Raw genomic sequence first — 27,746 nt, 5'->3', positions numbered from 1 at the left:
AAGGTTTTTTGTGAGAAGGACATGCAGAGAATAACAAATACTCACTGTCAAAAGTCACATTCATGATACATTTTAACACTAATTATGTCATTTAAAACCCCTCTTTGAACCTTAGTTCTATCTCTGAACTTTCCATTTTGTTACCAATTATTAATACTTTTGAGTCAGGAACACCCTATTTCTATTCTGTAACAGATGGATTCATAAAATCTGGCAAAAGTGTTTCTTCTATCAGTGGTGTGTCTTTTTTTTCCATAGGTTCCTGCGCATTTGTGCACATTAATACATCACTGCACTTGTGGTCTCTTATTTCTTCATTTGTGTAGAGCTGCCAGGGCATCCAGATGATGCCCCTAAGCTGTCCTTACTGACCAACCTGGCTGATAGTCCAGAGCCTACTTGCAGGCTCTAGTCCAGCGGTTCTCAACCTGTAGGTTGCGATCCCTTTGAGGGTCCAACGACCCTTTCACAGGGGTCGCCTAAGACCATCGGAAAACACATATATCATTACATACTGTTTTTGTGATTAATCACGATGCTTTAATTATGTTCAATTTGTAACAATGAAATTGGGGGTCACCACAACATGAGGAACTGTATTAAAGGGTCGCGGCATTAGGAAGGTTGAGAACCACTGCTCTAGTCCATGTGTGAATAGACACCCATTCTCAATGTGATCACCTCACCAAAGCCTGTGGTTGAGTTCCACGTTACTGCCTCATGCAGAGACCTGTGGTAAGGATGTTAATTTCCTTATGTGAACATAAAAGGGAAAGGAAACCTAGCTTTCAAATTTTTAGTGGCATCATTTAAACCCAAAATAATTGTCAACTTGAAACAACCTAATATTCATTATTCTGTTTCCTGTGGAAATTCTGGAGATTGTACTGGTGGAGCTTGCATCAACCTGATCACATCTGTATGTCCAGAGACATTTCTAAAATTTTATTTACAATACAGGGCCTCCTGGTTTTCTCAGAAATAATACGTGTTGTGAAAATTATGAAGTATTTTCATCCTGATATTTTAATAACATTTTCTTTTCTTTATTTTGTTTTAAAAATTATTTTATTCATTACAGAGCAGAAGGGAAAGGGTGAGAGAGATTGAAATATCAATGGTAAAAGAGAACCATGGATCCCCTGTCTCCTGCATACCCCACATTGGGATGGAGCCCTCAACTGGGGCATGTGCCCTGACCACGAATAGAACCCTGACTTCTGGTTCATAGTCCTATGCTCAACCACTGAGCCATGCCATCTGGGCATGTTTTATTATTTTCAGTAATTAAATGCTTATGTTGAGATAGATTGAAAGTTTGGAAGATACATTGCTTTTAGGGGAGAAAAAAAAAAAACAAGCTCCCAGGACTCAGCTTACTCCCACTCATGTCTACTCACTATGCAGAGAATGTTCTGCTGTTTGTCTATAGATGGAATATTTTTCAATGAAACATACTTGACATTAGATGCTCTCTAACACATATTGTTGTAAAAATTACTGTGGGTAAAAAGGGAGATGTAATTATTGGATAGTGGTCAATGGTTTTACCTCTTTTTAGGCTTACATTACAGAGAATGTGCCACCATACAAAATGTTACACAATTAATTATTTCTTTCTTGTGTTTATTTTTGACCCCTGGATGTGCCCCAGTCTCTTCTAGAACCCTCAATCCTGGCACATTGTTTACATCCCAAGGTTTGGAATGAGGATCCTTGTTTGGAAAAAATCAGTTTACAGAAGCAGAAGCAGTTTAGTTAAGCATGTTATCTAAATTATAGTTTTGGGTCCCAGGATCACTGAATTGACAGAAACACATTATCTAGAGCCCTCATGTCAGAATGAGGAACCTGGTTTGCAAAAAAAGCCATTTACAGAAGCAGACTTAAGCATGTTATCTCAATTATAGTTTTTGGGTCTCTGGAACACTGAGTCAACAGGGACACTTTAGCTGGAGCCCTCTGACCTTGGGATAACTGTGCTGTCCTTCCCAGGTAAAGGAAAATGTGCTTTCTAAGACCAGTATGACCACAACCAATGGGATTTCACATTACAGTCAATAGGTTATTTAATCAAATGAGGTGATTTATTATAATCCAGATAATTAAAATAACTTTTCTATTATTTTAGCAAGAAGATAAGTACGGAAACCAAACAGCAGGGTTATGAAAGGGCGAGGACTGCGCCCTCCATCTTACCCTGCGTCCTCCATTTTTGGGCAGCCGTGTGCTCGGCGGGGCTTCCTCCTGGAAGCCCAAGCCTCTGCCAGCTACACCCAGGATTTCTTTAAACTAACCAATGACAATCAAGGGAAGTACGCACCATGGATATGACCACATCCTGTTAACGAGACACCGACTTGCGCCTGGCCAATCGGCAGGGCCCACAGTCCTCTCTCCTCCCCTTACTATAAAACCTCTCTCACCATAGTGCTGGCCCTCCCTCTCCCACTTACTGCTGTGCCACTAAGGAGGGTAGGGGAGCCAAGCCCGGCTTTGAATAAAAGACTCTCTGCTTTTGCATCAGACTCGGCTGGCTCCCTGGTGTGGTCTCTTGGGGATCCTGAAATCTGGGCATAACAGGTTAGAGTTAAACTACAGTTTCTACCCAAAATGATTGCTACCATACTTCAGTAGATCACTTTTAACATCATTTCTGGAGATAGTATTTGCCCCTGTGGATTGTATCCTCTCCCACAGAGAAGGCTCCTGTTGGATGCAGGTGAGGCTTCATCAGGGTTTCTGCCGGGGCATTCCCCTCCGTTCCATTGGTGTATGGGTCTGTGTTAATCCAGGATCACGCCCACTTGGTTACTCTTGCTTTGTAAAATGTTTTTCAGGGTAAAAAAGTGAATCTTCCTCTATTTGAAGTATTTAGCCTCTCCCGAATCTCTTTGCTTAAAGTACAACCAAAACTGTCTTGAATTTCAATAAGTAATCTATTTATTGTGTAGACACTTGGACATATTAAGGAATGTCTTTCAGTTTATTTGTATCTGCTTTCTTTAGCATTGCTGTGTCATTTTCAGTGTGTAAGTCTTTCACCGTCTTTGTAGAATAGATTGTCTTTATCTATTGGACGAAAGCGGCCACATGCTGACCTGACAAGCTCAGGAGAGGCCTGCATTGCAGTCTTGCAAACTCTTATGGACCAATGTTTGCGAGAGTAAGACCACCAACTCCAATTAGGTCTTAGCAGCAAGCGAGGATTTATTGAAAGCTGGCCAGCGACTGCACACAGGGAGCTTTCCCCTGCTGCAGTCCCGAGCCTTTCTCTGAGAGCCTTTTTAAAGGCTGTCACATGCGGCCAGTGCTGTGTCACACCTGGCTGGAGCTTTTAACCACAACCCATTCTTTGAACAATCCAGTGGAAACTACCTATTCTTTGAAAGTTTAGTAGAAAAACAGGTGTAACGCTTGGCTAGAGCGTGTTCGAGTCCCCGAAGTACAGATTGACATCAAGATACATAGAGTACAAAGAAGTTACAAAATTTTCTTTACGTCAGTTAAAGGTTACATATCTATACCCATTTCACCATATGACGCTAAGCGTGCATGCCCATCACATAACCATGAATGGATATCTGGGTCTGTCTCTGACACCCCCATCCACCTGCTTCCCTAAGTCAAACTGCCTCTCCCTTCAGATGGGGAGACAGGCAGGGGCTGAGGGAGCAGGCTGCCCTTCCCCTCGCCACTCCTCTCTGAGGGTTTAAGGATCCGCTCTCCCTCCCTCTGTCCCTGCACAGGCCTGGCCGCCGGGCTCGGCCCCGCCCCCATCGCGGAGTCGCTCAGCTCAGGCTCTGGCCCCGCCCACCCCGCAGGGGGGCGCATGCGCAGTTCCTTGCAGACGCGGAACCGGCCGTGGAGGGGAAGGTGGCGGTTCCCCCTGAGGAGGGTGTTTGTCTTTAAAGCTGATGCTCCCCGTCCCCCTCCCCGCAGGGAAGGCTGAGGGCGCTGCCGGCGCTGAAGTCCTTGTTGGGGTCCCCGCCCCGGAGCCTCTCTCAGCGGTGAGTCCGCGTCCCGGGAGGCTGCGCGGTGCGGGCGCCACGTTCCTTTGGGAGGAAACGGAGGCCCCGGCCCGGGATCTCTCCGCCTGTGGCTGTGGCCACCGCCTGCCGCGCGGTTTTCCCGCTGAAAACCGTTCCCGGGGCCGCCGGTCCTCCCCGCGGGGCTGAGAGTCTGGGTCAGGGGGTTCCCGCCCTTTGCGCCCCTCCCCCCGCCCGGCGTTTTCCTCCCAAAGAGCCCGGATGGCTCTCGGCCTGGGGGTCTGCACCCCCCTCCTAGGCCCACCCCCATTTAATGAGGGGTCTGCCTGCCCGGGGAGCACAGTGTCCATGGGGGGGCTCAGGGGGAAGGACGCGGTGTCCCCTGAAGAGGTGACCTGCCCGCAGGGAGGGGCTTTGTGGGCGCGGTGACTGCGGGGGGCGGGGACCCAGGCTGGGGGGTCAGGAGAGGGAGTGAGAGACAGACACGTGGGCGGGAGAAGGGGCAGCGAGGGGTCCACAGAGAGGGGCCCATAGGGAGTGTGGGGGGGACTGGACGGGACGGTAGGAGTGAGGGGGTCACTCGGGAAAGTGGCCTGAGGAGGAAGGAAGTGGAGACAGGGAGGAGGGGGAGCCCAGAGAGAGGAAGGGGGGCTGAGAGGGAGCGGGTCCTGGGGAGCAGAAGTGGGGGCCGCACAGGAGGAGGCACTTGAGACAGAGACACGGGTTCAGAGGAGAAGAGTTGGGGGAGCGAGTGCAGGGACAGAAAGGGGGGCTCAGGGATGAGGGAGCAGAGGGAGCAGCCCTGAGCCAGCAGCTGTGGGAGCGGGACAGACGGGAACAGGCAGCAGAGGGGCCGCGGGCGTGGGGAGGGGAAGACGCAGACGTGTGTGGAGATGGAGCCTCAGAGACCAGGAGAAAGAGCCCCTGAAGGGAAGGAGGTTTCAGGAGGTTCATGGTCCAGGTGTAGGACAGACAGAGAGAAAAGGGGGGGAAGCAGGGGAGGGGGGGACACAGGAAAGGACCACAGTGGAGAGAAAGGGAGCAGGAGACAGAGACAGACAGATCCACAGACAGAAATACTTGTCGTGGGAGGAGGGGAACCCTGATCTGGGTGAGGGGTGAGCTGATTAGATGTGGATGGTTCAGTTGTGATATATCAGCTTGTGGCACACAAAGATATAAATATATGCAGATATAAATTTTAAAGTATATTTTTTATCGATATCAAATTCACAGGGAGAGGGGGGGAGAGAGAGAGAGAGAGAGAGAGTGAGAGAGAAACATCAATGAGGAGACACAATCATTGATCACCTGCCTCCTGCAGGCTCCTCACAGGGGATCAAACCTGAAACCTTGGCATAAGCCCTGACTAGAAATCTAACCATAACCTCCTGGTTCATAAGTCCAATTGAAACCAGTGATTGTGCCGCCTAAGCATGGCTTCATATATTTAACAGCTGATTTTTTTTGTTATACAGATTGAATCAGACTTATAAATCTCCAGTTTATAAGGTTTGGGAATCTATCCTAATAAAAGGGTAATATGCTAATTAGACCTGACATCTTCTGGAAGATCATGCGGACATCTTTTTTGACAAAGCCATAGTGGCAGGGGCTGAGGCAGAGGCGGTTACAGGGAACCAAGCTGGCAGGGGAGGGCAGTTAGGGGAATCAGGCAGGCAGGTAAGGAGTTAGGAGCCAGAGGTCCCGGACTGGGAGAGGATGTCCAACTGCTGGTTTATCTATACTAATAAAAGGATATGCTAAATTAGACTGGGGTGACAACCATTCGCATTTCCTTCCAGACAGAGTTATTGTGGTGGAGGCAGAGGTGTTAAGGGGCGACCAAGCCATCAGGGGAGGGTGGTTGGGGGGATCAGGCAGGTAAGGGAGGGCAGTTAGGGTGATCAGACTGGCAGGCAAGGGCAGCTAGGGGGATCAGGCAGGCAGGCAGAGTGGTTAGGGCAGGCAGGCAGGTGAGGAGTTAGGAGCCAGAGGTCCCAGATTGCAATAGGGATGTCCGACTGCCAGTTTATCTGTACTAATAAAAGGTTAATATGCTAATTAGATTGGACATCTTTTGGATAACCATCTGGACGTCCTTCTGGACATATCCACTGTGGCAGGGGCCTTGGCAGAAGCTGTTAGGGGCGACCAGTCCTCCTGGGGAGGGCATATAGGGGGATCAGGCAGGTCAGGGAGGGCAGTTAGAGGCAACCAGGCCGGAAGGGGAGGGCAATTAGGGGGATCAGGCCAGCAGGGGAGGGCAGTTAGGGGGATCAGGCCAGCAGGGGAGGGCAGTTAGGGGGATCAGGCCAGCAGGGGAGGACAGTTAGGGTGATCAGACTGTCAGGAGAGAGCAGTTAGGGGCAACCAGGCCATCAGGGGGGGACATTTAGGGGTTAACTGGGCCGGCAGGGGAGGACATTTACGGGGATCAAGCTGGTCGGGGAGGGCTGTTATGGGGATCAGGCCAGCAGTGGAGGGCAGTTAGGGGCATCAGGCAGGTAAGGACACTGGTTAGGGCAGGCATGCAGGTGTACAGTTAGGAGCCAGAGGTCCCGGCTTGCGAGAGCTATGTCCGACGGCCCGTTTAGGCCTGAATCCAATAGAATTCCGGCCTAAACCAGCAGTCAGATATCCCCCAAGGGGTTCCGGATTGGAGAGGGTACAGGTCAGGCGTTGGGACCCCCTCCCATACCCCCCGCATGAATTTCATGCACCAGGCCTCTAGTTTTATATTAATTTGCTTCCAATTGCAACTCTTATTCACTCAGAGGGGAGAGACTTGTCTGTTGCTCATGGGTCATTCCTCCGATGGCCACGAAGAGGTGACCTGGGTTTGTTACCACCTGATGCCTTTTCATGGAATATTAGAACCCTTAGTTTTGTTGCTGTGGTGTTTTGTGTCTCTCTGTGTGTGTGCTGCTTCCATGGATTTACTTTTTCTATGTCTGACACCTAATTTATTATTTAAAAGCATCCTGAGATAAATTCTCTGGGTTTTCCCAGATCCCTGGGGAGCTTTAGAAATGGTTTCAGGTGGGCTTTCCCCCCATGGAGGTGGACAGCTGCTCTGGATGGGGCATCATTGGTTACTGAGGGCCTCCAGGTGATGGAAGGTGAGGACAGGGATTAGCATGAGGGTTACAGGATGCCTTTGTGTGAGTGGGGAGCAAGCTTTGTTCAGGGGAGTTAAGGGGGTGCTCTGTATGGGGCATCGGGACAGCAGCTCACATTCTCATTTCTGTAGGAGGTTGTGGATGTCTTTGGGAGGAGAGACACATGAAGACACATATTCAAAATTTCATAGTGTGGTCTCCATGTAGGAGCTCAGTGTTCCTCACTCTCTCCTGTGACCAAGGACAGAAGGTGGTGCCTTTTCCTCATTTCCAGGTCCTTCTGACTGTGAGTGTGAAGTGAACTGATTAACAGACTGTGACTCCTCAACATAGTGTTACCTGAGGAAACATCCCAGACCCCGACCAGGACCAAATGGCTGCTTCTCAGGTAAAAGATGTGTCCGTGGTAAAAGGCTCTTTGCTTTAGTTAGAACATCTGTGTATATATTTATCTTTCCCTCCCCATGCCTGTGTCCCCTCTGCTGCCTGTTACAGTCTGTCCTGCTTCCCACAGCTGGCTGACTCAGTGCTGCTCTCCCTCTGCTCCATCATCCCTAAAGCCCCTATTCTATCCCTGCACTCCCTCCCCCAATTCTTCACCTTGAACCAGTCTCTCTACCTGAAGTGCCTCCCCTTTTTTGCCCCCACTTCTGTCCACCAGGACCCCTCTCCCTCTCAGTCCCCTTCATCTCTCTGGGTCTCCTTCCTCTCCTCCATATTTCTCTACTTTTGATGTTCTTGCCTTTCTAGGTTTTTTCCTTTCCTTATTTCTTTCCTTTTTTCTTTTATTTATTTATTTATTTTTTTCCAAATATATTTTATTGATTTTTACAGAGAGGAAGGGTGAGAGATAGAGAGTTGGAAACATCGATGAGAGAGAAACATCGATCAGCTGCCTCCTGCACACCTCCTACTGGGGATGTATCCACAACCCAGGTATATGCCCTGGACCAGAATCGAACCGGGGACCTTTCAGTCCGCAGGCAGACACTCTATCCACTGAGCCAAACAGTTCAGGGCCTTTTTCCTTTTCTCTTATGATAGTCAGTGTCAGCAGTTTCTATATTTCCTTCTCTCTTTTTTAATGTACGTTTTAATTGATTTCAGAATGTAAGGGATAGGGAGAGAGAGAGAGAGAGAAACATCAATGAGCAGAGACAATCATTGATCAGCGGCCTACTGCATTCCCCCCACTGGGGATCCAGTCTGAAACCTGGAGTGTGCCCTGACCAGGAATGGAAACCTGCCCTCCTGGTTCAGAGGTCAACACTCTATCTCTGAGCCTCACTGGCCAGGCTGTATTTCTCCTTTTTCTCAGAGCCTTCTCTGCCTTCATTTTATGCAGCCTCCCCAAGGTCAGGAAGCATTCCCTCCTTTAATCTACGACTTTCAACTACTCAGAACATCCCTTTTGTGACAGATCCACCTGGAAAGGCAGGCATGTCTAACATCCCTATTGGGTGGGGTCAGAGGCTCTTGTGTCTTGAAGAAGGGAAATGCAGGTTTTAGATTCAAGTGGCTGCAGCATCAGCTCGTGATCAAGGGTAAGAAAATGCACATTTTACTGCTCAGGATAGCTCAGAAAGTTCGGAAAGAAGAGTAAATAGTAAGCAAAAGTGTCTTGCTCACTAGATTAGTACGAAATACTTAGCAGGTAAATATTCTATTAGCTTACAGAACATGAGAGGTACCTGTGGATTGACACTTGCAAAAATTAATGTTTATTTGTGATCATTTCCACATAATTCCTTCTTTATTGAGGTATATTTGGGAGTAATGTCACAGCAGTGGTGACCTGACCTTCTCAGGAACAAGGGTATAATAGCGATTTAATGAAATTTGTACAAAGACCATCACTTCACATCTGGAAATGTCCCTTTTCTTAGTTTGCATTTCCTTTGGAAAATGAAGGACTTACTTTTATTTCCTACAGATCATTGGCTTTTGCATGAGACCTGTAAACAATCAGGTTTGATTCTTTAAATTTTCATTATATTCCATACTCTCATCATGGACATACCCTATATGATCACTTTTTGTATTTCCTAGGAAGTTTCCAAGAATGGTATTATTAATGTATGTTTAATTTCATTAAATTTCTATGAAATAGCTCTCCACTAATGATACATAAAAATTTTGAAAGAGCCCTAACCGGTTTGGCTCAGTGGATAGAGCGTCGGCCTGCAGACTAAAGCGTCCCAGGTTTGATTCCGGTCAAGGGCATGTACTTTGGTTGCAGGCACATCCCCAGTAGGGGGTGTGCAGGAGGCAGCTGATCGATGTTCCTCTCTCATCGATGTTTCTAACTTTCTATTCCTCTCCCTTCCTCTCTGTAAAAAATCAATAAAATATATTTAAAAAAATTTTTTTGAAAGAACTGTACTGATAAGAAAAATTAGTTCCCCCAGGCTGGTGTGAATTAGTGGTGGAGGTTTCAATTCTTTGTCCTGGGCAAGGAGTTCCTGGGAATCTGTGGTAGGCAGCCAATCCGTGTATCTCTGTGTCTCTTTCACATTGATGTCTCTCTCTCTCTCTGTCTCTGTCTCTTTCTCTGTCTCTCTCTGTCCTTTTTTTTTTAAAATATATTTTTATTGATTTTTTACAGAGAGGAAGGGAGAAGGATAAAGAGTTAGAAACATCGATGAAAGAGAAACATCAATCAGCTGCCTCCTGCACGACCCCCACTGGGGATATGTCCGCAACCAAGGCACATGCCTTGCCGGGAACCGAACCTGGGACCCTTTAGTCCGCAGGCCGACGCTCTATCCACTGAGCCAAACCGGTTAGGGCTCTCTCTGTCCTTTTCATCCCTCTACCTCCCTGCCTTCACTCTCGAAAACTCAATGGAAAAAAATCTCCCCACGTGAGGATTAGAACCACAAAAAGGAAACTAGGTTTAACTTGTTTTGTATCCTTATGTTTCTCTCCTTATCCTATATAATAAAGAGCTAATATTCAAATGGTCTTCACGCCCTCATGCCATCACGCTGTGATGCCCTCACGCCGTCACAATCCATCACCAGGAGGCTGCTTTTGTGTGGAGTCATGGAGGCGGGTCCCGATGTCGCGGCAAGGTTGGGGGTCCCCCTGAGGCTGCGCCCCCCGCCCCAGCACCAGGATGGGAGGCTGGATCCCCCACCAGGCAGGGCTTGACTTGGGTGGGGCCGGCTGGGTCTTGGTGTTGCCCAATGGAGGTGGGTCCAGCTGGACACTTCTGTTACACAGAAACGGCAAATAGCAATATTAAAATATTTCCTCTAATTTCCTTTTAATGTGCACGAATTTCTTGCACCGGGCTACTAAACCATCTTGATTTCATAGGTTCTGTGCTTTAACTGTTAACATCATTTCAGCTATTTTTTCTTTTTTTTCCTCAAGTACATTTTTATCTATTTCAGAAATGAAGGTAGAGGTAGAGAGAGATAGAAATATCTATGATGAGATGAGAGAGCAATATTGATCGGCTGCCTCCTGCACACCCGACACTGGGGATTGAGCCCACAACCTGGTCATGTGCCCAGACCAGGAATGTAACCATTGACCTCCTGGTGCATGGGTCAGTGCTCAACCACTGAGCAACACCAGCTGGACCAGGCAGAATAAACTTGTTTTAAGATTATTCATAGTATGTTTCTAAATAGGATTGTAGTTCCTATGTGTCCTATTCCATGAGAACTGAATTCCATTAACAAACCTTTTTAGTTCAAAGTTCCATATAAATTTTTTCTTGTGTTTTCTTTTTCTGAGTATTCAAATGTATGGCACATGATGCACAAACATTGGCATCACAGGTAAAAAGTGATCTTGTGACACATGTGGAAAACACAGGCCCCATCTCAGAACCTGGATCAGAATCTGTGCCTGTACAGAAGTTCATTTCTTTGTGTTCTACTTCACACTTGAGAAGAAGTCCATATACTTCCAAGCCAGCATGACATTTCCAGCTGAAAAATATACACCACTGACCTTGAGTAATGCAAACACAGCATTCAGAAATCTATATGCCTGTGTCCATACCACTATTTTATTTTTTATTTATTTAAAAAATATTTTTCTTGATATTTGAGAATAAAGGAGAGAGAGAGAGAGAGAAACATCAGTGATGAGAAAGAATTATTGATCGGCTGCCTCCTGCACACCCCCTACTGAGGATTGAGCAACAAGAATTAATCCCATGACTCTTCTTTTTTTACTAGTTTTTATGTTATTTTATTGTATTTATTAATCCTCATCCGATATTTTTCCATTGATTTTTAGGGAGAGTGGAAGAGAGAGGGAAATACAGATAGAAACATGGATGTGAGAGAAACACATGGATTGGTTGCCTCCGACCAGAGCCAGGGCCCAAGGAGCCTGCAACCAAGGCAAGTGTCCTTAACCGGGATCGAACCCAGGACCCTTTCGTCCGCAGGCCGACATTCCATCTACTGAGCCAAACCGGCTAGGGCAATCCCGGGACTCTTTTTTAAAAAAATATATATTTTATTGATTTTTTACCAAGAGGAAGGAAGAGGGATAGAGAGTTACAAACATCACCGAGAGAGAAACATCGATCAGCTGTCTCTTGCAGACCCCCCACTGGGGATTTGCCCACAACCAAGGCACTTGCCCTTGACCAGAATCGAACCTGGGATCCTTCATTCTGCAGGCTGGGACTCTTAAGTGCCTAGTCCGACACTGTATCCACTCTGACAAACTAGCCACGGCTTTACCTTAATTTTAAAGTTTTTTTCTTGTAAACGTAAATCTATATCTAGGATTTGTGGACATATGTCATCCTCGTTTGTCAGTGTTTGAAATCATATCAAGGAAAGTTACTGGCCAAAGTGATCTTATGGGTGAGTCAGGATACTCCTGTAGGTCCCAACGTCTTCTCCTAAGACTGTTTTAAGGTTGCATAACATTATGAACTCTTCTGGTGACCTCTTGGTAAATATTTATTTTCTTTCAGCGACCTTTGACCTTCGGGGATGTGGCTATACATTTCTCTCAGGAGGAGTGGGAATGCCTGGACCCAGCTCAGCGGAAATTGTACCTGGATGTGATGGTGGAGAACTGCAGCAACCTGGCCTCCCTGGGTGAGGATGACTTCCTTCCCGAGTTCCTACTCTACCTGCAGGGTTTTCCTTTATTATTTTAACATCTCAAGGGGCTTCTGTTTTCTGTGTTAGATGCTTGCTCTCAAGGAACAAATTGAGCTCTAGCTCGTTTGGCTCAGTGGATAGAACTCTGGTCTGCAGACTGAAAGGTCCTAGGTTTGATTCTGGTCAGGGCCAATGCCAGGGTTGCTGGCTCGCTCCCCAGTGGGTGCGTGCAGGAGATATCCTATCAGTGATTCTCATCATTGATGTTTCTCTTTCTGTCCCTCTCCATTGCCATCTGAAACCAATAAAAAATACATTTTAAAAAATATATATTTTTTATTGATTTTTTACAGAGAGGAAGAGGGAAAGATAGATAGTTAGAAACATCGATGGGAGGGAAACACCGACCAGCCGCCTCCTGCACATCTCCCATGGGGAATGTGCCCGCAACCCAGGTACATGCCCTTGACTGGAATCGAACCCAGGACCTTTCAGTCCCCAGGCCGACGCTCTGTCCAGTGAGCCAAACCGGTTTCGGCTATATTTTTTTATTGATTTCTTACAGAGAGGAAAGGAGAGAAATAGAGAGTGAGAAACATCGATGAGAGAGAAACATCGATCAGTTGCCTCCTGCACACCCCCTACTGGGGATGTGCCCGCAACCAAGGTACATTCCCTTGACTGGAATTGAACCTGGGACCCTTCAGTCCTCGGGCTGATGCTCTATCCACTGAGCCAAACCTGGTCAGGGCTATTTACTATTTTTTTTTAAATGTATCTTTTTTTTTTTTTAATTAAATCTTTATTGTTCAGATTATTACAGTTGTTCCTCTTTTTCCCCCCATAACTCCCCTGCACCTGTTTTCACCCCCACCCTCCGCCCTCACCCCCCCCACTGTCCTCATCCATAGGTGCACGATTTTTGTTCACTCTCTTCCCGCATCCCCCACACTCTTTTCTCCCCCTAGAATAGTCAGTCCACTCCCTTTCTATGCCCCTGATTCTATTATAATCACCAAGTAATCTGTTCATCAGATTATTTATTCACTTGATTTTTAGATTTACTTGTTGATAGATGTGTATTTGTTGTTCATAGTTTGTACCTTTACCTTTTTCTTCTTCTTCCTCTTCTTAAAGGATACCTTTCAGCATTTCATATAATACTGGTTTCGTGGTGATGAACTCCTTTAGCTTTTTCTTATCTGTGAAGCTCTTTATCTGACCTTCAATTCTGAATGATAGCTTTGCTGGGTAAAGTAATCTTGGTTGTATGTTCTTGGCATTCATCACTTTGAATATTTCTTGCCACTGCCTTCTGGCCTGCAAAGTTTCTGTTGAGAAATCAGCTGACAGTCGTATGGGTACTCCCTTGCAGATAACTGACTTTTTTTCTCTTGCTGCTTTTAAGATTCTTTCTTTGTCTTTTGCTCTTGGCATTTTAATTATGATGTGTCTTGGTGTGGTCCTCTTTGGATTCCTTTTTTTGGGGTTCTCTGCGCTTCCTGGGCTTCTAAGTCTATTTCTTTCACCAGGTAGGGGATGTTTTCTTTCATTATTTCTTCAAATAGGTTTTCAATATCTTGCACTCTCTCTTCTTCTGGCACCCCTATAATTCGGATGTTGGTACGCTTGAAGCTGTCCCAGAGGCTCCTTACACTATCTTTGTATTTTTGGATTCTTTTTTCATTTTGCTTTTCCAGTTGTGTGTGTTTTGCTTCTTCATATTTCAAATCTTTGACGTGATTCTTGCAATCCTCTGGTCTGCTGTTGGGAGTCTGTATAATATTCTTTATTTCAGTAAGTGTGTGCTTAATTTCTAGTTGGTCCTTTATCACAACCTCGAGGTTATCATTAGATTTCTTGAAGGTCTCATTAAGTTTATCGGTGGTTTCTAGAAAATTCTTGAAAAACCTTAAAAGTGTGGTTTTGAATTCTATATCCAGTAGTTTGCTTTCCTCCATTTCTGTCATTTGTGTCCTGTTTCTTTGTCTCCGCATTTTTTATGCTTCCCTGTGTTGGTAGAGTGGCTTTCTGCGCTAGGTGTCCTATAGGGTCCAGTGACTGTGCCTCTCCAAATTTCCTGAGGTGGACACTCTTGGTGCACCCTCTTGTGGGCTTTGTGCACAGTCTTGTTGTAGTTAAGCCTTGATTGTTGTAGGTAACACTGGGAGGAATTGACCTCCAGGCCAATTGGCTGTGAGAATCAGCTGTGTCTGTAGTGGGAGAACTTCTATGCTGGAGACACCTCTCTGGGTCAAGACTTGCTTCAATGGGGCTTTGGTGTTCACTGAGTCTGCCCCCTGAGTGTGTCCTTTATGGATCCGAGGAGCTGCAATCTGGATGGTCCCACTCTGACCACCGGGCACACCCACACCAGCTCCTGGATCTCTAAGGAGGTGTTAATCTAGCCTCTGCCTGAGGCTACCCAGCAGGAGCCAGCTGTGAAGCAATGCAAGTTTTTTCTTGGGCCTTGGGCCAGCTGCAGTTTGTTAGGTAATTATCAGATTGCAAAGGGCCAGGCCTTTCATATGCAAAAGCCTCCTCACATAGCTTGGGTGGGGCGGGGATCAACAGGGCGGAACAAGCAGTTATGGCTGCTCTCAGTCCTGCCCTCAGAGGCCCTACTTCTCAGTGTCCTGGCAATCGCTGTATGCACCTCCAAGAGAAAGCTACCCTCGAGTTCCGACTGATGCCAGACAGTCCAGTTTCTCCCGTATGAGTCTGGGTCCCCAGAGACTCGCCTGGAACTGGAGCTCAGAGCTTGAGACTCCCCCCGGATTGAAAAAGACAACCCTGCCCTCAGCCGCCAGCCTTCTCCGCGTGCGCCTTTGCACCTCTGTATTTTACTCCCACACTGCACCTCCTCTGAGTCTTGGTATGCTTTTCTCTTTCCTTCTAGTTGTAGAATTTCCACTCAGCCAGCCTTCCTGTGGTTCTGGATGATGTCCGTTCCATCTTTTAGTTGTATTTTTGAAGTTGTTGTGGGAGGCAGCAATTTACGGTGTTTACCTATGCCGCCATCTTGGTTTCTCCCAAATCTTAAATGTACCTTTATTGATTTCAGAGAGGAAACGAGAGGGAGAGTAATAGAAACATTAGTGAAGAGAGAGAATCATTGATTGCATGCCTCCTGTACATTGGGGGAGTTGATCCTTCAACCCAGGCCTGTGCTCTTATGTGGGACCAAACTGTGATCTCCTTGTTCATAGGTAGAAGCTCTACCACTGAGCCACCACTCTCAGGCAAATTCTTTGATGTTTTGAGTTGATCACATCATTCATTCATGATTCTACTCTATTTTTTAATTCCTGTTTTATGTATTTCAATTTCTTCTTTTGGTGTGATGTTTGTAAAATACTTTCTCATTGTATTTTTATTTTGATTAAATAATATTTTTGTGATATTATATCGTTGTCTTTTTTTCCTTCTTTACAGCATTAAGATGTTTATTTTCCATTCTTTTTGAGGTATTTAATATATTTTCATTAATGTAGTGCCAGTTTGAATATATTTATTTTGTTTTCCTGAATGTACACTTTTTCTGTTGTTTTTTTTTTCAAGACTTGATATCTTTGGTTCACATTCCTGAATTGTAAGGTAGCAGGCTTTTGAACATTCTTTCTATAGGAAGAAACAAATAATAACCTCTGGAACAAATTCTCCTTTCGGTCAACACTATTTTCAGGATCTCTGTTCTTGGTTCGATTGTCTGTTTAATTTCCCAGTTGCAAATGTTCTCTGTTTCCTTCTAAGACACACAGTGTTTTTTCAGGCTTCATATACATGTTCAGTACTGCAGTCTTTGTGGTGCTCGAACAATTTCTCATTTGTAGCAGCCATTATAGGGCACTCACCGTGCACTGCCATTCTGTTCACACTCTGTGTCATACACAACTGACACTTGTTCAAGGCGCTTCAAAACAGGGAGATCATTGAACATGCACTTCCCTGATACCTCTCTCGCCAGCGAAGAAACTGGTAATTAGGAGTGTTTTTATAATACTGCCATTGCAGGCCAGGAGGTTTAAGCAGGTATCATTTGCAAATGTAGGCAGTTCTTTGTCCCTCTTTGATGTGAGTTTTCCTCATTGTACCTATCTTGAGCTTTGTTGAATCCTTCAGTGGGTCTTGGAGTACTCAAAACTGTCATTGCCTATAGTTTCTGGCAACTTCAAAGTGCACTCACCACCTGATTGTCAAACTTGAAAATTTGTTTTCATTCAGGTATGTCATCGGAAGATGACCAGGCCTTTATTCCAAAGCCCGGAATACAAGATTTATTCTCTGAAATAATACTGGTAAGATATAAAAGGTATCGCTTTGATAATGTACACTTAATGAAAGCCTTGGAAGAGTGTGATGAGAAGAGACTGAATTAAGTCTACCAGACCTGAGGCCCTGAACCTAGGCAAAGTACCGAAAATTAGGTACAGCAGTATAGCGGCAGATTCATAATTACCAAAAAATCGGTACAGCAGTCTGGTAGGGTTAATATAAACAGAACTAATCTCGAATAGTTATCATAACAATATTGTTGTTACCTCTACAGGTCAAGTGTATAATACTTTTGTGAAACCTCCGATATTAAAGTCAGTACCATTGGCAGATCAGTGTGTTTCTGAAGGTGAAAGTTGAAAACAACTTTTTACTGTTATGCATTCTTGGAAAGGAAATCTGGAAAAACTAGGAATTATAGGCTGTAGTGTAAATAATCCTTTGAATTGCTTAGAATGTAGGCTGGGCCCTAACCGGTTTGGATCAGTGGATAGAGCGTCGGCCTTCGGACTGAAGGGTCCCGGGTTCGATTCTGGTCAGGGGCATGTACCTTGGTTGCGGGCACATCCCCAGTAGAAGGTGTGCAGGAGTCAGCTGATCAGTGTTTCTCTCTCATTGATGTTTCTGGCTCTCTATCCCTCTCCCTTCCTCTCTGTAAAAAATCAATTAAATATATTTTTTAAAAAAAGAATGTAGGGTGGGATTATATTTTCATGCAATCATTTCTAAAATGTAGAGATTTATAATGTACCTATAAAATTTAAATGTACTCAAATTGGAAATCTTATGAATATTATATATATATTATTATATTATTATATATGTAATATATATTACATATATATATATATATTCTATTGATTTTTTTTTACAGAGAGGAAGGGAGAGGGCTAGAGAGTTAGAAACATCGATGAGAGAGAAAGATGGATCAGCTACCTCCTGCACACTCTCTACTGCGGGTGTGTCTGCAACCAAGGTACATGCCCTGACCAGATTCGAACCTGGGATCCCCCAGTCCACAGGCTGATGCTCTTTTGTCTGAAGCAAACCAGCCAGGGCTTATTATTACTTTTAAATATATTTTTTATAAACTCAGAGAAGTAATGAGAGGGAGTGAGCGAGAGAAACATCATTGATAACAAACAATCATTGATCAGCTGCCTTCAGCATGCCGCCCATGAGGATTAAACCCGAAACCTGAGCATGTGCCCTTGACTGAAATTTAACCTGGGTCCCTTCAGTCCTCAGGGTAATGCTCTATTCACTGAACCAATTAGGCTAGGTATTTCATTATTTTTTTTTATAAGAAAAAATATTTTTATTGATTATTGATAGGAACATAGACAAAGAGAGAAAGGCAAACATCAATGATGAGAGATAATCACACTCTATGTGATTATCATATCGTGGCTGCCTCCTGCATTCCGCATACAGGGGACCGATTCTGAACCCAGGGCTTGTGCCCTCACCAGGAATCGAACCATGACCATCTTGCTCATACATTGAAGCTCAACCAGTGAGCCATGCTTGCTGGGCAATTTAGCAGTCTTTTATTTATTTATTTATTTTTAAATATATTATTGATTTTTTACAGGGAGGAAGGGAGGAGGATAGAGAGGTAGAAACATTGATCAGCTGCCTACTGCACACTCCCCACTGGGGACATGCCCACAACCAAGGTACATGCCCTTGACCGGATTGAATCTGGACCCTTCAGTCCACAGGCCAACACACTATCCACTGAACCAAACCAGCTAGGGCAATTTGGCAGTCTCTCTCTCTTTTTTTTTAAATATATTTTATTGATTTTACAGAGAGGAAGGGAGAGAGACAGAGAGCCAGAAACATCGATGAGAGAGAAATATCAATCAGCTGCCCCCCATACACCCCCCAACTGGGGATGTGCCCACAACCAAGGCACATGCCCTTGACTGGAACTGAACCTGGAACCCTTGAGTCCGCAGGCCAACGCTCTATCCACTGAGCCAAATCGGCCACAGCAATTTGGCAGTCTCTTAAACAGGAATTCATTCTTCCTTCTCTGACAATGTTTTGTATCTATTTTTTGTCTGTAATTTTAGTAAACTAGGAAAGCTTTTTGTATAAAACCCACTTGGTTTAATGAGTATTACATAATGGTTCTTAAGGAACAAGTGTACAAGTTTAATGAAGTTATAACTGTCACTAAAGGACTTTCTATCTCTCATTGTCACCAGAGTACAGATAATGGAGAGAGCAGTTATCAATGGATTGAACATTGGAAAAACTTTAAGCAAGAGTCATATCTTAATCATCAGTGGAGAAGAGAGCTTTATAAAAGTGGAAAAGTCATTGACCAAACATCCAATCCCAATACACATCAGGTTATTCTTATTGTGGAGAAGACACAAAAAGGAAGGAAATGTGTCCAGTCTTTTCATTATTCTTCAAATTACCATGAACAAGAGAATATTCATTCAGGGGAGGAGTTTAACAAATGGAATCCTTGTGGTAGACTTTCCAGTCAAATATTCAGTCTAACTAAAATGAAAAAATTCCATAATAGAGAAAAACCTTATAAATGTAAAGATTCTGGTAAAATATCTAATTGGCCTTCAGGCTGTACTCTAAATCAGAAAATTCATACTGGAGAGAAGCCTTACAAATGTAAAGCATGTGGCAAAACCTTTAAATGTCATTCCTCTCTTACTGTACATGAGGGAAGAATTCATACTATTGCAAAATTTTACAAACTCAGAGAAGATGGACAATGCTTTAGTCAGTCCTCAGGACATACTCAACCTCATAGAAATTATACCGGAGAAAAGTCTTATAAATGTTCAGAATGTGACAAAGACTTTAGCCGGTGCTGTACCCTTAGTACTCATCTGAGAATTCACACTGGAGAGAAACCTTATGACTGTAGAGATTGTGGTAAAGCCTTTGGCAGCTCCTCAGACCTTAGGAAGCATCAGAGAGTTCATACTGGAGAGAAGCCTTATAAATGTAGAGAATGTGGTAAAGCCTTTAGATGGTCCTCACATCTTAATACGCATCAGAGAGTTCATACGGAAGAGAAGCCTTATGAATGTAGAGAATGTAGCGAAGCCTTTAGATGTTACTCCCACCTTACTAGACATCAGAAAGTTCATACTGGAGAGAAGCCTAATAAATGTAGAGAATGTGGCAAAGCCTTTAGATGGTCCTCACACCTTACTAGACATCAGAAAGTTCATACTGGAGAGAAGCCTTATAAATGTGGAGAATGTGGCAAAGTCTTTAGATGGTCCACAGACCTTACTAGGCATCAGCGATTTCATACTGGAGAGAAGCCTTATAAATGTGGAGAATGTGGCAAAGCCTTTACAACGTCCTCAAACCTTAGTATGCATCAAACAGTTCATAATGGAGAGAAGCCTTATAAATGTGGAGAATGTGGCAAAGCCTATATATGGTATTCACGCCTTACTAGGCATCAGAGAGTTCATACTGGAGAGAAACCTTATAAATGTAGAGAATGTGGTAAAGCCTTTAGATGGTCTTCATATCTTAATACTCATCAGAGAGTTCATACTGGAGAGAAACCTTATAAATGTGGAGAATGTGTTAAATCCTATAGATCATACTCACACCTTACTAGGCATCAGAGAGTTCATACTGGAGAGAAGCCTTATAAATGTAGAGAATGTGGAAAAGCCTTTACAAGGTCCTCACACCTTACTACACATCAGAATGTTCATACTGGAGAGAAACTTTATAAATGTGGAGAATATGGCAAAGTCTAGATGCTCCTCAGAACTTAGTCCTCATAACAGAGTTCATACTGGAGAGAAGCCTTGTAAATATAGAGTCAGTGGCAAAACCTTTAGAAGGTCCTCAGAATTCTTATACCATACACGTAGAGAATGTGGGAAAACCTTTAGTGTAGCATCATACCTAAATTATCATCAGCGAGTTTAAACTGGAGAGAAGCCTTATAAATATAGAGTATATGGCAAATCAATTGGGAGGTCTTCAAAATTTACTGCACAGTGGAGAGATCATACTGGAGAGAAGCCTTTTAAATATAGAAAGTACAACAAAGATTTTATTTACTGTTTCTGCCATACTAGACAGCATAGATTTCACAGTTGAGAGAAGTCTTAGAGATGTGCGGAGTTTCCTGAGTCCTTGACCAGCAGTGAGAACTTACTGAACATCACAGAATTCACTCTGGACAGAAGCCTAATGAATGTGAAAAATGTAAAAAAGCCTTGAAAAGTCATTCAGGTATTACTGTACTTGAGAGACTTCCTAACAGAGAGAGTCCTTACAAATGTAAAGAATGGGCTGGAGCCTTTACCCACAGCTCAAAATTTACTAAACATCAGAGCTTTCATACTGGAGGAGACCTGACACTGTAGAAAATGTGAGAAAGCACTGGCTGGCATGACTCGGTGGCTTACCTCTGACCACGCACCACAATGTCAGGGTGCAATTCCTGGTCAGGGCACAGGCCCTGGTTGCAGACTCGATCTCCAATGTGGGGCTGGTAGGAGCAAGCTGATCCACGATTTCCTCTTACACATATTTCTATCACGCACTCTTCTTTCCTCTCTGAAATCAATAAAAATATATTTTGAAAGAAAAAAAATAGGAAACCTTTAGTCAGTGTGTATTCCTTCCTGTACATGAGAGAGTTTATACTGGAGAGAAACATTGCAAATGTGATGAGTGATATAATCTTTTTATATCAATGGAGTCTCTTAAAATCAGAGAATTCATTGTGAAGGAAAGCCTTATCAAGGTGAAGTATGAGGCCTAACTTTTAATTATCCTTGTCTTACTCAATACAAGAGAATTCGTAGTGGAGGGAACACCTATAAATGTACTGTGTGCGACTTTGATCAGCATTGGGGTTGCCTGCATTGTGAAGCTTCGTTGTAGAGCGTGGACCCATGAAGCAGGAAGTCAGCGTTCATTTTCCGATTAAGTCTCATGCCCTGTTTGTGGACTATATATACAGTAGTTTTCATGCAAGAGGCAGCTTATAGATGATTCTCTGTTATTGCTGTTTCTATCTCTCTCCCTCTCCCTTCTTCTCTCTCAAATCCTATACCAGTGATGTAGTACAATGTAGGAGATGTTTCATACCCAGGATGCAGAATTGCTATGAACTCTGCATTGGAGAGAGGACACCGGTTTCTGAGCTGCATTCCTAGCTGAACCCAGAAAATTAAGTTTATTTCTTTCATTTCCTATTTCATATTCTCTGTGTTATGTTTTTCTTTTCTCATTTTTCTACTCAGCTGATACTCTTTTCTGCAGTGCTTTAACAATGCCATCTAAACCTCTTCCCCTCCCACATGGGCCCTCTGGCCCCTGTAGATTCTGTTCCGCAATTTAGAATTTTACTATTGCAATAACTGACTTCAGGATTTGGCAATATCTTGCTCTATATTCATGTAGTAGAAAGGTGACCATTCATGTTTCCATGCTGGATTCTAGATTTTGAATATGAATGTTAATTTTTGGATTATAATAAATTGGCTCCTGTGTGCTTTATAACTGGAATGATTTTTCTTGTCCTGATTTTCATTGTTTTCCTTAAGAATTTCTCAGTGTTACCTCATTACCTTCTTTCTTGGGATGGACTCAGCCCTTGTTAAACAGATTTTATTGTCAATTACTTAAATGTTTCTGGATATTGGTCATTCTTCCAAGAGGAATCCCAGAGAGCAATGCAGATTTGTGGTTGAAAAATTTTATTTTTCATCAGAAGTTATTTTGTATATTGACAGCATGACCACAGTTATATTCACAGGCGCGTTAGTTGTCCCTGCATTGTTTTCCTACCATCACTGTAAGTCCCAGGGACGGCAGGATAGCAGTGATTGAAATGAAAGCGCCACATTCATTCCTTCTCCAGTGTCTTGTGAATTAGTACAAGCTGGTAATATCAGATGCTTTGCATGGGCCAACCCAAAGGATCACACAATGATTAAAGAAGCTAGATATTGGGTACCCTTCTACTCCCTGATATTCCCATGGAGCATTCATACGTATAAGAATCTCCTGATATTTTGTGACTAGGTCTCTATCTGGACCGGGGGCTTTATAGTTTTGTTCGGGACAAACTATTGGATCAGGATCATTGATAGGAATTTGATGTCACCTAGACAAGAGTTCCATTTTCTGGTACTGTAGTGAGTAATATTGAGGGTGTGTATTGATAAAAAAGATACAAAAGATTTGTTTTTCACTTGGTCATTAGGAAAATAGATGAAGCAGACATTGTTTCTAGGTTAAGAGGGCCTTCCGTCTTCATTTTGTTCAGAATGCATATTCTGCTTTGGGATGAAAAGCTCTTAGAGACTTCAATATGTTTTATCTCATGGCACAAATGTAGTATTTACTGAAATTCAGAGGTCCACCAAAATATGTATTTTGCCAACCTGTCAAAAAAATGTCTGACTTTGACTCATGCACGCCACACAGCTATTACTGTGTTGGCCTTTGTCACATTTTATTCGACAATCTATGAGTAATGTAGTCTGTGCTATTGACTATATAACCAGGTGTTTCTTGTAGTAAAAATTCTCACAGCACACCAGTTTGCCAGTGTGACACTGCTTGATAATCTCTGCTGTAAACTTATCAAATCCATCTTGTCTAATGAGTCATTTTAGACCAATTTTTCGTATTGACTTTTTTTTTCTGTCAGATCCATCCATTGATGTCAACGGGAAGCTAAAGTTCCCTGCTCAGACTGTGTTAATTAGTTTTAAAATGGCAATAACTACATACCTATCAATAATCACTTACAATATAAATGAGTTAACTGCTTCAACCAGAAAACATAGGGTAGCTAAATGGATATGGGAACGATACCCATAATTATGCTGTGTAAATGAGACCCATTTCAGATGAAAGTAAAGGGTTGGATAAAAAGTTATTTCATCTCTACCTTTGGGCACCAAAGAAACTACTCTGCAGAGAATTTTGCTCTGGTGAAAGCTCTAATCTTGGACGGTGTACATATAATAGGCATGAGGATAACCGTGCTCAGAGTTAGCTGACCCATGTGGAAGCTCTGCCTTTTAGTGAAGTCAGCACGTAAATCATTTTTCATTCCCCAGAAATTTGTTTTGGATGGAAAAGTAGGAGACTTTCTATATTATTATCAATGGCCCATTAATGAGATTGCAGAGACTACTAAATTAATAACATTCATTTGACAATGTACTCCCAGGACACACAGACCTCAAAGATCACAACTTACTATCAATATATTCTGTTGAAAAATACATTAATTAAAATTTCTCCAAAAAAAAAATTTCTCTCCCACAGTGTTGGAAGGTATCTTATGTTGTCAGGTGCCTACCCATGGATGGACATTTGTGTGTGTTTCTGACACTTCCGTCATCTACAATAGAAATTAGACTTCAAAAATGAGCAGTCAAAACAGACAGCCATCCAAAAACACTGGTGTGGCCTATCAAATGAATGTTACTGCTAATAGCAGTGATTAATAATAACAATAGGAGTCTGTCAAGCTTACATATATGTATCACAGCTATTAATATTACTGAAGGTATATTATATGCCCTTAAACTATTAGAAAGTATACTAAACACAATATATAATAAGTAAAACAAAACCTGAATCATCATAACAAATTTAATCTCTTGTTCCATACCAATGTTGCTCAGTTATTGAGCATAGACTTAGGAACTGTGAAGTGAGGGTTCCATTCCAGGTTGGTACACATGCCAGGGTTGTGGGCTCCATCCCTAGGAAGGGGCATGCAAGATACAGGTGATCCACCTCTCCCTCTTCTTTCCTCTCTGAAATCAATAAAAATCTATTATTTTAAAAAATTGCTTGTTATACTTAATAGAGGCCCATTAGACTTGACTGCCTTCCATTGACAGTATTTTCACTTTACAAAAAAACAAAACTGGCCTTGACTGCCATCCAAGGTTACAGTCTCCAACCCCAATGGCCCATTATTTATGAAGAAAAACTAACACTGAGCCTTCCCACTACCAGGGCACTTCATTATCCTACAAAAAGTTGGCTCCTTAATACTTCCTTTGGGTTGATTATCCTAAAGGGAATGTGTGCATGAAAAGGGGACACCTGCTACCTTAACAAGCTCATTGAAGGCCTGCATATCAGTCTTTCAAAGTCAGAGACCTAAAGTAACCAGAAAGGATGGTCTGAAATGAAAATCTTTTTAAAAGCAGTTTATAGCAGGTAGTCAGGTCCTAGACAAGAATCTTCCTTAACAAGAGGGAATCCTTAACTAAGCCTGTCTATTGTCTTTTGCAGCCAGGATAACATTTCCTTTGGAATATCAGGGTAACTCCCCCTTTTCCAGAGCCCTCAGGACACAGGGGGAAAATGTAAACACTCTCATTGTTATTATGTTAATTGTTCACTGTTAATTAAGCTGTGTACACTTATATAAAAGTGTACAGTCTACTTATGTTTTGACTGCTCATTTTTGAAGTCTAATTTCTATTGTAGATGACGGAAGTGTCAGAAACACACACAATATAGTAGCCCGGTGCACAAAAATTTGTGCACTCATGGGGGGGGGGGGGGGCTCAGTTATTAAAAATTTATCAGCATAACACTGACCACATTGTTGGTGGTGGTGGTCTTGTCAAAATGTGTTTTATTATGCAGATGAAAATCTATTTAAACAGATTTGATGTAGATATTTTCAAAGATGGAAGAATTGTCCCTGTCAACTATTTTAGTTGATTGATATCTTCACTAATTGTCATCATTGCAAAGTTTTCAGTCCCCATATGGATTACTGGATATAATAGGTCATGTGCTGTCCCTGCCCTTTGTAGCCATTGTTACCTGAAGGACTCTAGTTTTCCATTTATATGTTTAAGTACCAACCTTACCGGCTTAAAAATGTAAGCTTTTAACACTGCTCTCTCTGTTACATATCCTTCCAATGAAAAGTGGAGTTGGGTTGCAGCACAGGAGAGAAATTCAGAAGGGGAATATTGAAGTAATGAGTGCAGTAGGAGAAGAGGGAACCTATTTCCCTGGCCACAGGCGCTGGCGACCTGGACTACAGGGCTGGCAGCTTGTCCGGGTGGCTGCAGCCTGGGACCTTGGGCGGGTGGCTTGTCCGTCTCCTGGGCTGCAGCCACCCGCAGACGCTGGCGCCTGGACCAAAGGTGGGCAGCTTTTTCTGTGCTTCCAGGGAGGGCAGTCAGTTATGTGTATATGTGTGTGCATGCAAACATAGGCGTGTGCACGTGTGTATGTGGAAATCTGCTGGGAAAGTCAAAACCATAGAAGAGTTGCCCCCTATCTCTTGAATATTCCAGAGATGTCCCCCACTTTTTTATTCTATCGCTACTGGAGAGTCAGTATTTGCAGCCAGCCAGCCAGTAACTCTCTCAGTGTCTATTTCTGATTTCTTCTTTCCCTGTCTCTCTTCCAACCCCTAATCATATTTCTACCTGGATGCATCATTTTTACTCCCAATATGCTGTATAGAGAAGGAGTCAGGATGCTGTCTTCCCATGAATAGTACTCATTAAAATCCAATTGCATTTTAGTTGGGCAGTGCCCCTACTCACCCTTCAAAGCCCTTCCACCATTCATTTCTGCTTCCCTATTTGTTTGTTGGATTGTTCTGCTGCTCCTTTTTCTCACCCCACCACCCTAGGATCATAATGTAAAATTTTTTTACCATGTCAAGAAATTATTAAAAATACAGGTACTTTGAAAAAAAAAATACAGGTATTTCTCCGATCACTGGCGGGACAGGGCAGGGAAGAGGTGGCTGCTGATGGCTGCCTCTTCCCTGCCCCACCCGACTTCTCTGATCACTGGCCGGGGGGGGGGGGGGTGGGGGCAAGCAAAGGCAGCCTCAGTTCTGTGATCATGGGCCGGGGGCAGGGCAAAGGTGGGGGGCCGCCTTTGCCCTGCTCCCCGGCTCTCACCTGCTGCCTGGGTTTCCAATCACTGTCAGAGGCAGGCAGCTTCTCTGTCCTTCCCCTTTCGCCTCCCAGCATTGTGCGTACGTATACAAATTAACTGCCATCTTTGTAGGCAGTTAATTTGCATATCACCCTGATTAGCTGTTGGGAACCGTAGCAAAGGTACAGTCAATTACCATGTTTGTCTATTATTAGATAGGATATGTATCAGTCATTTTACTTTTCATCCACTCCCAGAGGTTTCTTCACTCGGCTCTCCCCCACCTCCCTAATCGATCACCAGTCGATTTCATATAACCCACTCCCATCTTCTCTCTCTCTCTCTCTCTTTTTTTATAAGGGGTCGCAGATGACTGGTTGATATTTTGTGGCAGTGAAAGTGGGAGGGAAAGCTAGAATGGACTATTATCCAAGTGAAAAGAAAAAGGGAAGGTAAGGAGCAGTTGAGGTCAGGGGCCTGGATGGTTGAATAAGAAGTAAGTCGTGTCCTGACCTGTTTGGCTCAGTGGATAGAGCGTCGGCCTGCGGACTCAAGGGTCCCGGGTTCAATTCCAGTCAAGGGGATGTACTTTGGTTGCGGGCACATCCCCAGTGGGGGGTGTGCAAGAGGCAGCTGATCAGTGTTTCTCTCTCATCCATGTTTCTAACTCTCTATTCCTCTCCCTTCCTCCCTGTAAAAAATCAATAAAATATATATTTAAAAAAAAAAAAGAAGTAAGGCGTTATACTCCTGATAATTACCCACAGAGATAGTTGACTTCCTTAATTCAAGCTGCCTCTCCTTCAGTGGGGAGACACAGGGGCTGAGAGAGCAGGCTGCCCTTCCACTCCCCCCTCCTCACTGAGGTTTTAATGACTCCAGGGAAATTGGAGTCAGGAAGTTTCTGGTTTCAAACTCAATCTGCCCCAGTTTTGAATTCTCTGTAACTTCACTGTAAGAATGTGTTCCCGGCTTGTGAAGATTCTGAGAAAGACACCTCCCTGGGACACCTGCAGCTGAAGGGCAGATCAGCCATAGCTCTAAGCACAGCCTCTGGGATCTGGGAAACTTCTGTGTGAATTCCCCTGATTCCCTCCTGTTTGGTGCCACCTACAGGAGCCAGGCCCAGAGCCATGGTGAGACTTTAGGAAATTGCATTGCATTCATTCATCGCAGCCTGAGACCAGAGTGTTAGTGTCAGACATGAGGGGGTAACTAGATTTCCTTTAGGGTAGAAGTGTGCACTATAGGGTCAGGGTGCGGTGCAGGCATTGGTCAAGAGGCGGGGAGGCAGGATTTGGTCAAAAGGGAGTCCAGGGAGGAGATTTCACCACTAGGTTAGGGAAAGGGCAGTTCTGAGG

At 43.8% G+C, this 27,746-nt stretch overlaps 1 protein-coding gene across 1 annotated transcript; it reads left to right on the top strand.

The window, feature by feature from the left end:
• The first annotated feature begins 3,884 nt into the window (after positions 1-3,884).
• LOC138999472 (zinc finger protein 420-like) lies at positions 3,885-21,994 on the top strand. The gene is given in 6 exon segments (XM_070401592.1): positions 3,885-4,010; positions 7,386-7,499; positions 12,063-12,189; positions 16,420-16,493; positions 18,687-20,230; positions 20,232-21,994. Coding segments are annotated over 5 exon segments (1,938 nt in total). The 5' UTR covers positions 3,885-4,010; positions 7,386-7,484; the 3' UTR covers positions 20,410-21,994.
• Positions 21,995-27,746: the final 5,752 nt, after the last annotated feature.

Source organism: Myotis yumanensis, unplaced genomic scaffold, assembly GCF_028538775.1.
Source record: "Myotis yumanensis isolate MYYU_CA2020_CCGP unplaced genomic scaffold, mMyoYum1.0.hap1 SCAF_23, whole genome shotgun sequence".
In the NCBI taxonomy this organism is placed as follows: Eukaryota; Metazoa; Chordata; class Mammalia; order Chiroptera; family Vespertilionidae; genus Myotis; species Myotis yumanensis.
This window is presented reverse-complemented; position numbering and strand designations above follow the sequence as displayed.